The 12,579-nt window shown below is 38.2% G+C and overlaps 1 protein-coding gene across 4 annotated transcripts in view; it reads right to left on the reverse strand.

Moving 5' to 3' along the window:
* Positions 1 to 12,397, reverse strand: part of Amph (amphiphysin) — a 41,451-nt gene extending 29,054 nt beyond the window's left edge. Inside the window, exons 1-2 of one of the 4 annotated variants that reach the window (XM_068287604.1) lie at positions 12,327 to 12,397; positions 11,723 to 11,808 (exon numbers count right to left, since the gene is read on the reverse strand). In XM_068287604.1, coding sequence (XP_068143705.1) covers positions 11,723 to 11,791 — 69 coding nt within the window. In that variant the 5' untranslated portion in view covers positions 11,792 to 11,808; positions 12,327 to 12,397. Of the gene's footprint in view, positions 1 to 11,722; positions 12,307 to 12,326 lie in introns of those variants that run through there. The other 3 variants (XM_068287605.1, XM_068287606.1, XM_068287603.1) reach the window with 3 other exon arrangements.
* Between the last annotated feature and the right edge of the window lie 182 nt (positions 12,398 to 12,579).

Raw genomic sequence — 12,579 nt, forward strand, 5'->3', positions numbered from 1 at the left:
TAAGCTTCTATCTTTAATATTTAAGATTTTGGAAAAAACGTCTTAAATAAATGCCCCCAAAAAACGGCCTTCTCTTTGTTCAAATGCACCTGTGAAAAAACGGATTAAACTTTGAAGACCATTCTTACGGTCCATTATCTGAACACAATAACCAACAAATTACAGAAAAAATTATCCCATTAAGTTATTTAATGAAGGGAGGGGTAGGCACGCATACAATCCGAAATTAGGTTTTGCATTTGTGTGGGTGGCAACAAACACGAAGTACAAAACTTTTTCTTGCTTTACACTGAAAAAAAGTATAGCAAAAAGAAATACTTCTTGCTGAAAAGCAACTGATTTCCGAAACATTTTTTTTTATTTATTGTATTATTACATACTTTAAAGAAACTTGAAAGCAAATAACGCGTTGCACATGGAATTCAAATTGTCAATCAAGAGAAAACAAATTTTTCCATTTGTCAACAAACATTTTTTTAAGTGTAGTCCGATCGGATAAAAAGAACACAAGTTACAGTCAATATTAATCGGCTCTGCTGCCGGCAGGGCTGCTTGCTGTCTACTACGTCATACGTCATCAACAGAGCACATGCATACACACACAGACGCAACGCTATATAAACTGTATGTGTATGCGTGCGTTTCGTTGCTTAGGGAATAAGGGAAGAAGAACAAATTGTGGAGTTAAATTGAGTTGCAGAAAACATGTAAAATTATTATCGTCAAGGACTGCAAGGGTATATAAACTTCGGTATAGCCGAAGTTAGCTTCTTTGATATTTTTTTATTGTCAACGGCAATCATGAAAATGGGTGTGGAATCACCAGTCCATCTTTGGTCCAAATGGCAGTCAAGTGGATGACCCTTGCAGAAGGTAGTATAAAATTGACCAGATACTTGCAACCCAAAATGAGCATGAGAAGCTGAACCGATACAGCCATGTCCGGCCTGCCCGTTCACCGTCTGTCTGTCCGTCGATACTTATTGTATTTGTATTTAAGACAGGGGTCGGCACGCATACAATTAAAAATTAAGTTTTGCATTTGTGTGTGTGACAACAAACACGAAGTACGAAACTTTTTCTTGCTTTACACTGAAAAAAGAGTATAGCAAAAATAAATATTTCTTGCTGAACAGCAACTGATTTGTGTGTTGTAACAAACACGAAGTCCGAAACTTTTTTTTTGTTATTTATTGTATTATAACCTACTTTAAAGAAACTTGAAAGCAAATAAGGCATTGCACATCGAATTCAAATTGTCAATCAAGGGAAAACAAAATTTTCCATTTGTCAACAAATACTTTTTTTAAGTGTAGTTTTGACATGTGGACGAATTTTCCGAACGACGTTTCCGAAGTGCCATTGCCGAACCTAAAGCATTTACAGTGTATGTGAGACGACAGCGCTGCGGCAGAGCTAGGCCCTAGTCTGGCGAATGGGCCGTGCCGACCACTGATTTAAGCTATTTACGGACCACTAAATAATTTAGTGCTATACGAAGAATCGTGGAAGGAGTTGGAGTATCTTTATCATTTGCTAGTTTGACAGTTTTTAATGCTAAACATCATATCCCCAAATTTAATAAAATAGGATATATAGATCACAAGTCCCAGTCAATATAATTCGGCTCTGCGCAAACGCTGCCCACAGTGCTGCCAGCCGCCTACTACGTCATTGATCGAAATCAACGGAGCAGCAGAGCCTACAAATGCATACACATGCAAACGAATCGATACGTAAATATGTACAAATGTGTGTATGCATGACGATCACTCATATATGCATGTATTTATGCATACAAAGGGCTTAAAAAAGGGAACAATAAAAGAGTTTGAAACATGTAAAACTGCTAGTGACTATGGTAGCCATGTAAGAAGTGGACTGATTATAGATCCAGGTAGTTTCCGTTGATCCACACAGGCAGATGTCTCGTCGTGCTAATCGTAAGATGTCATATTGTTTTCTTCTTTGCTTTGCACTTTTGATCATAATTAATATACCCTTGTTATACTTGTTAGACAAAGCTAACAAAATTACATACAGACGCAGACATTGAAAATTGTCATACAAAGGGGAAGCAGATAAATAAAATAAACCAAGTAAAGCTAATAGAAACAACCAGCTTCCGTGCACTTTTTAGAACCGCCCGCTGTGTTACACAAGCATTTCAGTGCAGCGAGAATTAAGCTTGACTGATCGTCATTTGTAAATTATTCAAACTGTAAGTATGCAGTATGGTAACACGATGGGGCACGATCTGACAATCATCGAAAATTGGGAAATATAAAAGCAATGCAAAAGAGGGAAACGTTGGTATCACTTATACATGTCAAGTGCACAAGTATTTGAAGGAAAAAATATCAAATGAAGCAAGTAAGTCGACTCGTCGTATTTCTATTAAATTGTTTTTACATGTTTTATAGTATGTGCTATCTCGCTCACTCTACGAACACACGAGCACTCTAGCGCCGCTACTAGCCAACGGCCAATTCTGGCCTTGTGGACCGCTTAGTAAAATACGTTCATACACATATTTTGCATGTTTCTAGCCCGATTTCAATAAAATTTGGTAGTTTTGTAGAAATAGATAAGATTAATTAGTCTGCCGAATTTGAATGCGATAGTCAAAAAACTACAGGAGGAAATCGGGTTTTTCTTAATTATGGAGGCGGAAGTGGGCGTGGCAAAATATGAAAATATATATACTCTGCGCGCATACTAAGCCAGTATACATACTCAATTTGGTGACTTTAGCTTTGTTTGTTTTTGATAAAATCAGTTTTGTTTAATTTGCGGGGGCGGAAGTGGGCTTGGCAAAATTTTTAAATAGCCAGTTCCTGCGCGTCTGTTAAACTAGTCTGCATACCAAATTTGATGTCTCTAGCTATTATACTTTTTAAGAAAAATAGTTTTATGTGATTCCTGGGGGCGTAAGGGGGCGTGGCAAAAAGTTTGAACAATTAATTTCTGCGCGCTAACCAAACGGGTATACAAACTAAATTTGATGTCTCTAGCTGTTATACTTTTTAAGAAAAATAGTTTTATGTGATTCCTGGGGGCGTAAGGGGGCGTGGCCGAAATTCCAATTAACTCTATATATATACATAATACACGAGTATACATACCAAATTTGGTGGCTCTAGCTCTTATAGCCTCCGAGATCTGCGTGTTCATACGGACGGACGGACGGACAGACGGACATGGCTAGATCGACTCGGCTGTTCATCCTGATCAAGAATATATATACATTATAGGGTCGGAGAAGCTTCCTTCTGCCTGTTACATACATTTTGGCGACTTTAATATACCATTTCACCCTATGGGTGTATGGTATAAAAAGCTAACATCGGCTATGCCGAAGTTTATATACCCTTGCAGTCCTTGACAATAATAACTTTACATGTTCAAAATTTGTTTTCTGCAACTCAATTCATCAACAAACAAACATAACAATTTTACTCTTCATACTACAAATTGTTCTTCTTGTTCACCCATTCCCTAAGCAAAGCAACGCACGCATACACATACAGTGTAGTAGACAGCAAGCGCTGCCGGCAGAGCTGGGAGCAGAGCAGAGATTAATATATTGGCTGTAACTTGTGTTATATTTATCCGATCTGATTCAAATTTTGGGATCTGGGGTTCCGGAGTAGCGATACTACAATTTTTATGAAAATGTTTCATGATATAGTATATAGATAATTTTCATACTTGATCTGCTCCAGATAAAAGCACAGAAAAACCAGGCCGGGGCTAACTTCGACCGCGTCAAAGTTTGTATACCCTTGCAACTTTTTTTGTAACTCTTTCCATACCTATTAGCCATCAATGTGGAAGAACGTTTTATCTAAAAAGGCTTATGTTTGCGAAAGAATGGCCTACAATCATAGGAAATAACGAAGATATTGATCATAGTCACTGTTTTCCACCGATCGTTCCTATGGGAGCTATATGATATAGTCACCCAATCTTTATCGAATTCAGCAGAGTCATTAACAGATATATTAACTTAAGAAATGTTTAATTTGAAAGCAATCGCGTTAAAAGTAACGAAGTTATTTACAAAAGTCACTGTTTTCGACCGATCGTTCCTATGAGAGTTATATGATATAGTCACCCGATCTTAATTAAATTTGGCACAGTAGTTTATAGGCGTAATAAACTCTCTAATATTAAGTTTCACGATAATAGCACAGAAAATAACGAAGTTATTGAGAAAAGTCACTGTTCGTGACTTTGGGGTTTGTATGGGAGCAATATGATATAATGGTCCGATCCGGCTGCGATATACAACCCCTGCAGTATATACAAGCCTATGTGCAATTTCAGCTCTGTAGCTCTTACGGTCTAGGAGGAGTTTGCGTTGATCCAGACAGACGGACGGACATGGCTATTCGTCTCGTCGTGCTGATCAAGAATATATACACTTTGTATGGTCGGAGATGCTTCGTTCTATGCGTTGCACACTTCTGACCAAAATTAATATACCCTTTTTGCAAGGGTATAAAAATTTCAGCCCGATAGCTCTTAAGATGGCTGAGTAAAACGCATACGCATACTCTATATCGACTCAGCTTCTTTGCTGATCAAGAATATATATACTTTATGGGGTCTGCAAGGATATTAAAATTGGAATATTTATTAAAGAGCCTAAGGTTTCACTGAGTTTTTCACTTAAACAAACCTTTATGCATTTTCTGACAAAATAAAGGTGCTTACTTCGGTACAATTAAAGTTGATCTATGTATATAAACAGCACTTGTATAATTTTTATCGTGGCAACGTTTTTCACGTCTGTCGCTATTGGTTCGAGGCATTTATTGTGGTATAACCATGCACCCATAGTGTGAAATGGTATATTAATGTCGCAAAAATGTATGTACAGCAAAAGGAACTTTTCCGACCCCATAAGGTACATATATATATATATTCTTGATCAGCATCAACAGCCGAGACGATCTAGCCATGTCCGTCCGTCCATCCATATGAACCGGGTAAGGTTGTAATAATTTTTATACCATACACCCATATGGTGAAAATGTATGTAACAGGCAGAAGGAAGCTTCTCCGACCCTATAAAGCATGAGAAGCCGGGTCGATATAGCCATGTCCGTCTGTCCGTCCGTCGGTGCGTATGCGTTTCACTCAGCCATCTTAAGAGCTATTGGAATGAAACTTGGTATTTGAGCTACTTTTAACTCAGGTGAGATAAAGTATGAAAATTAGGATCGGACCATTATATCATATAGTTCTAGAAGAAACATAGGGGAAGAAAGTTACGTCTCAGCTCTGCAGGCAGCGCTGCCTGCTGTCTACTACGTCATTCGTCATCAACAGAACACATGCATGCACACACACACCCAACGCTGCACCCTGATGTGTTCATAAAAATGTACAATGCATGCCTGAGAGAAGGAACCTTTCCATCCAGATGGAAAAGGCAGAACCTGGTGCTTCTACCAAAACCCGGCAAGCCCCCCGGCGAAGCCTCATCGTATAGGCCTATCTGTCTTCTGGACACAGCAGGAAAAATATTGGAATCGCTCATAGCGCGTAGGCTCAACAAGGCTATTGAGCAAGGAGGTGGACTTTCTCCTAGCCAATACGGATTTAGAAAGGCAAGATCGACGATAGACGCGATAAGCACAGTTGTGGACACAGCCAGAGACGCCATATCTGGTAACAGATGGAAAGGGGGAACCAAACAATACTGTATGGTGGTGACGCTCGACATCAGAAACGCATTTAACTCGGCTGAATGGAGTCGTATAATGGGCAGTCTGGCTTCTTTCGGCGTTCAGGGTAATCTGCTGCATATAGTGGACAGCTACTTCACAAATAGGCGCCTCCGATACTCGACAGTGGACGGCTCGGATGAATATAGCATCTCTGCTGGAGTACCACAGGGTTCAGTCCTGGGCCCTCTCCTGTGGAATTCCATGTACGACGGAGTCCTCAGACTAAATTTTGATCCGAGCACACGCATAGTCGGCTTTGCTGATGATATCGCGGTGGTGGTAACGGAAAAGGAGCTTGCAGTAGCGGAACAAAAATGCAACAACGCCATTGCAACTATTGGCCGGTGGCTCTCTGTTGCAGGACTTGAATTGGCAGCCCACAAGACTGAAGCCGTTTTAATTAGCAGCAGGAAGAAAGTCGAGACCGCCTCTATAGAAGTTGGTGGCAAAACCATCACATCTAAGAGGGCCATCAAATACCTAGGTGTAATGCTGGACACACGTCTCTGCTTCCGTGAGCACTTGGAATATACGTGCCAGAAGGCACTGAGCTCTGCACGCGCGCTGGCAAGGATAATGCTCAATACAAGAGGACCCAAACAAGAGAAAAGGCTGTTGTTAACTAGCGTGACAAAATCCATTTCCCTGTACGCTGCCCCTGTTTGGGCTAGTGCGCTACGGGTGAAAAGCTACAGGCGAGGGCTGGAATCGGTCTTTAGACTCTGCGCAATGAGGATTTGCAGTGCGTTCCGCACAATTTCAGACGATGCTGCGCATGTCATCGCTGGTCTGTCTCCAATCAGCGATCTAGTGTACGAAGCAGACGCGATGTACAGAGCGCTACACTCCACACAACCGGTGGTTGAGCGATCGCCCTTAGCCAGTATACGGCAAGAAATACGAGGCGAATATGTGGCTCTATGGCAGCAACGATGGACGGAATCTGCGAAGGGCCGTTGGACTTACTCCCTTATCCCAGACCTACAACAGTGGATAGGCAGAAGTCACGGGCAAGTTACGTTTTACCTGACGCAAATTCTGAGCGGCCATGGCTGCTTCAGAGCTTATCTAAAGCGTTTCGGACACGAGGCATCCGACGAATGCACGTGGTGCGGAGCCGGCATCGTTGAGGACGCAAGGCACATAGTATTTCACTGCCCTCGATATGAAGCACGGAGACGCGAGTTGGAGTCCAGGATCGGCACGCGCATCACAATTGAGAACCTGGTGCCTCTGATGTTAGAAAACGATCGCGCATGGGAGGCAGTGTGCGAGTTTGTGGCAGCCGTCATGGTCGAACAACGGCGACTAGAGAGGCTGAGAAGGGAGGTTTAGTTTAAAAGGTTTAGTGTAAGCCGGCCGCTGCGAAGCAATACCTCGCGGTAGTCCCGCAATAGCTTGTTTGAGCCACACCGCCAATAACTAACTATGTACATATGTATATACATGAAGTAAATGAAATATTGGTTGTAAATAGAAAATGAATATAAAAAAAAAATATCAAAGAAGTTAAATTCGGCTATGCCGAAGTTTATATACCCTTGCAGTCCTTGACAATAATAATTTCACATGTTCAAAATTTGTTTTTTGCAACTCAATTCATTAATATACAAACAAAACAATTTTACTCTTCATACTATGTACAATTTGTTCTTCTTCTTCCCTCATTCCCTAAGCAAAGCAACGCACGCATACACATACAGTTTATGTAGCGTTGCGTCTGTGTGTGTATGCATGTGCTCTGTTAATTTGATGATGACGTAGTAGGCAGCAAGCAGAGCTGCCGGCAGCGATTGAACCGATTTATATAGATGTAACTTGTGTTCTATTTATCCGATCAGGGTCAAATTTTGGGATCTGAGATTTTATATCAAATTCTATTATATTGGTAAATTTCATGGGGATACTCCAATTTTTGCAAAAATTTTTGTTCCAGAGTTATATGATATAGTAGTCCGATCCCAAAGATTTTCATACTTTATCTCACCCGGGTAAAAAAAAGCTCCCAAAAAAATTTCATCCCGATAGCTCTTAAGATGGCTGAGTAAAACGCGTACGCACCGACGGACAGACGGACATGGCTATATCGACTTAGCTTCTCATGCTGATCAAGAATATATATACTTTATGGGGTCGGAAACGTCTCCTTCTGTGCGTTACAAACATCTGACCAATTTTATAATACCCTCTGCAAGGGTATAAAAACACACCCAACGCTAAACTGTATGTGTATGCGTGCGTTGCTTTGCTTAGGGAATGAGGGAAGAAAAAGACAAAATTGTAGTATAAAGAGTGAAATTGATTTGTCCGTGCGGGCATTTTTCTTCGGCATATAATCGTTTTACCATCTGTGTGCATGCCGAAGTCAACACGAAGTTGACTTGAGAGAGTAAAAACAGAATTTGTCTGTTGCAGCATTTCGACGCGAGCGCATCTATGTCGCGTTGTTGAATAAATGCACATTGAGCTGGATCTTTTTGTGCCTACCCCTGAACTACGGCAGGGTCCGCCACAAAGAGAGCGCTAGAAAAATGTAGTTATATGTGTGCACTTGCCTGTGTGCGTATGTTGATTTACACTGCGCAAAATGAAAATTGACAAAATTTTGCCTCAAATCAAGAAAACGAGTATCTGGTGTACTGATGCAAGAGAATGATAGAAAAGATAAAGTTCTGTACTACGGAGTAGTGTTGCAATATCAAACACCGTTATTTAGTTCATTATATCATGGTACTACAAAAAATTAAATTTTTAATCGATTCACATTAAATTGGATAATTGAAAATTTAATTACCTACCATTCTACATTTCTACATTTACCTAGTAGAAAACTGAGAGTTGACAAGGAAATAAAATCGCATGAAAAATCGCAACAACGACTAAAGGAATCCAGTGACATTTAAAAATTCAAACACACTCGAACACACTTTTTATCAAGAAGTTCACAATGAAACAACCAAAACTGCAAGCTTAGAAAAAATGCCAATAAAATGTCAATCGTTCAATGCACCTTATAAAAACCAGACTGATGGGCTACTTTTGACCGTCCTGAAATTCGCATCCCCTTACAAACTTTTTGTTACTCTTTGCATACATAAATATGTATATACATATGTACATACATACATATGTATATACATAAATATACATACAGTGGCGGACACGAATTTAAGACGTTTTTATACCCTTGCAGAGGGTATTATAAAATTGGTGAGATTTTTGTAACGCACAGAAGGAGACGTCCCTGACCCCATAAAGTAGATATATTCTTGATCAGCATGAGAAGCTGAGTCGATATAGCCATGTCCGTCTGTCCGTCTACCCGTCCGTGCATATGCGTTTTACTCAGCCAAGAGATATCGGGCTGAAATTTTCGTTTCTGTGCTTTTTATTATCGGAAGCAGATCAAGTATGAGAATTATCAGGATCGGACTACTATTCCCTATAGCTCCAGAACAAACATTTTCATTTCATAAAAATTGGAGTATCGCTATGAAAAACACATATTGGTTATAAAACCCCAGATCCTAAAATTTGAATTTGATCGGATAAATATAACACAAGTTACAGTCAATATAATAATCTCTGCTCTGCTCCCAGCGCTGCTTGCTGTCTACTACGTCATACGTCATCAACAGAGCGCATACACATACACACACAGACGCAACGCTACATCAACTGTATGTGTATGCGTGCGTTGCTTTGCTTAGGGAACGAGGGAAGAAGACGAACAAATTCTAGTCAAAAGAGTGAAATTGTTTTGTTTGTATATTGAAGGATTAAGTTGCAGGGAAAGAAATTTCAAATTGTAAAAATATTATTGCCAAGGACTGCAAGGGTATATAAACTTCGGCATAGCCGATTTTAGCTTCTTTGATATTTTTTTTTACTTTAGTTCTGATATTCTCGGCCCCTAAATAACTTAATGGTGAATTGAATTTCCTGTATTTGTTCAAATGCACCTGTGAAAAAAACGGATTAAACTTTGAATACCATTTTTACAGTCCATCATCTCAATACAATAACCAACAAATTACAGAAAATTATTCCATTAAGTTATTTAGGAGCCGAGAAAATCAGAACTAACGTAAAAAAAAAGTCTTTAATTCGTTTCCGCCACTGTATACATATGTATGTATGTATGTACATACATACATATATAAGAGTAAAAAAACCTTATCAGCTTATACTGGAGTAATACAGACCAAATAGCATGTAATTATATTTAATTAGGTGTAAGGCAAAATTATTTATTGTTGCTTTTCTTATAGATGCTTTGTCTCACATTTTAATTTACAATGCTCTCTTCAAAGGAATAAAGAGTTAAAGAAAATAACAATAAAAGATAAAAAAAAAAGGTTTTGGCAGCTGGGCGGCTATTAAAAATAGCAATGTGGGCGAAATTTTTGCATAAACGACAAAAAAAACTGTATCAAAAATCAGAACAAAAAAACTAAAGTTATAAAACACAGACTTGTGTGTAGAGAAAAGAGAAAAAAACACAGAATTTGTGAGTAAAATCTATTTAAAGATTGACTGTCAAACAGTCCGGGCAAGCCATTCGACAAATTTCAGGGATGCTGCGTCGTCCCATAGCCGTCACCACTACCTCTCTGCTCTCTTTATCGTTTAACACAGAGAAACATAAAGAAAAAACTATGCAATTTAAAAATATGTATGGATGTATGTACATATATACATATGTATATTTGTAAGTTTTTATACTCTTGGTAAAAAATGGTAAATATATTAATTTTTTGTCAAAAGCATTTTCGACCACATAAAGTATATACATATTTATTTATGTACATATGTATGTATGTATGTACATATGTATGAATGAATGTATGTATGTATATTCTTGATCACCACGACGATAAGAGTTCATAAGCCGTCCGTCTAAATCAAATTCATGCTAGACCGTTAAAGCAAGCTACACAGTTGAGTTTGCATGTAGGCTTGTATAAACTACACGGTTTTTCTCTTTTCTCTATATCTCACACCCAGACGAATCAGACCACTATATCATATGGCGCTCAAACAAATGACAAAGTCACGAACAGCGCCTTTTTTTAATAGCTTAGTTTTTTTCTAACAATAAGATATTGTCATAAATATTATAATTGGTTAGTTTTGTATATCTATTCATGATCAAGATCGGCTGACTTTATCATATGTATGTACATGACTTACTCATATATACATACATCAGACCGAGATGCTGTTGGGAATATTTTAAAAATATAAATAAAATAAACATTTCGGCTTTTCCCTTCGCCCTCCGCCGAAACACTGACATTTTTGTATGTAATTTTGTATTTATGTAGGTATGGTAGGTCAACGATTACAAAAATGTTCCAAACGTTTTATTTAGATTTGAAATATATGTATATGTATATATGTATGCATGTACATATGTATGAATATGTATGTTGCTTTATCTAAACTAGTTTGGGTCAACTTTTTCGTTTGCACACATGTATTTTATTTGGTATTCCCACCCCTTTCTTTTTCGATTGACATAGCCCTGTAAATGAAAGATCAACTTTCACTTGGACGTTAAAATTAGTCGACAAACAACTGAAACAGGATAAGAAGCAATTAGTTAAACAAATAATTGGACCCACAGTAGTTGTCGAACGTTTTACAAGTGAGCATGTTGCGAAATTAATCGACTACTTGCATCTGGCACAATGGATTTATGTAAAGAAATTAATATTTTCTTTTACGTTTTAAACAATCGCGTTAAAACGTAGGCCATCTCTGTTTCAAAACACATACATACATAGATATACTTATTCGAAAAATCTGAAAGAGACTTGATATCTTACAGATGCATACATATGTACATATGTATGTATAAATGTATGTACATACATATGTATATGGAACAATCTGGGAGAAATGTCGTACATACATAAATATGTACATATGCATGTATGCAGGTAACAAATTAATTGCGACAACTTTTGACCGGAACTTACCTTTTCTTTGGCACGTCCTGCATGTTTTTGCATAGATTTGGCCAGCATTATGCCTTTATTTTCGGACATTCAAAATAGGTTTACAACTGAAAACGTGGGTATTATGTATGTGTGTTTTATTTTTATTTCACAAGGGCGTATACTGTATTTACTTTATTTGAGTCCACTGATCAAACCAACAACTGACTTTTAATCGTAATTAGTTCCAACAAACGGCCTTACTAAATTTTTACGTTTTAAATGCACAGCGAGCAAGATAATTAAAATGATAATTTAAATTCTGTTCTGTTTGGACTCCCTTGCACACTTGTTAGCGGATCTATTTTTACGCAATTTCTCTATTTGTTGCTGCTCAAAATACGCGTCGAAATGGCACGTAGACGAATAAGTTGACAATAAAGAGAGCAGCGCAAATGAAAAAACCTCCCAGAACAAGCAAAGACTCCAATAGAAAAATCAACTATGTATGTATTAGATACACACTCATGGCACAACCAGTCACTTAGAAAGCAGAAACTAAACTAAAATTAAAACACTTTAAACACAGACGAAAGACAGACGACGACCGATTTGCGACTTGAATGTTGTTTTGTTTTCCACCTACACTTTGCAAAGGCGGGTAAATTTGGTTCTTTTCAGTTTAGATCCTGAATTCCTTTTCTGTTTTGATCCTGATTTTCGTTTCTGTTTTGATCCTGAAAATTTTTTCCTCTGCTCCTTTTCACATATTTTCTTGATCTGGCCACTCTGATATTCAAGAGTGTGACCATAACCAGAGTACTGAAAAATAATTTGTCGATAAAATATGGTAACGTTCAAAATTTGCAAGGGCCACTAGTCGTTATCTACACCAAATA

This window comes from Drosophila tropicalis, unplaced genomic scaffold (genome assembly GCF_018151085.1).
Source record: "Drosophila tropicalis isolate 14030-0801.00 unplaced genomic scaffold, ASM1815108v1 contig_573, whole genome shotgun sequence".
Taxonomy (NCBI): Eukaryota; Metazoa; Arthropoda; class Insecta; order Diptera; family Drosophilidae; genus Drosophila; species Drosophila tropicalis.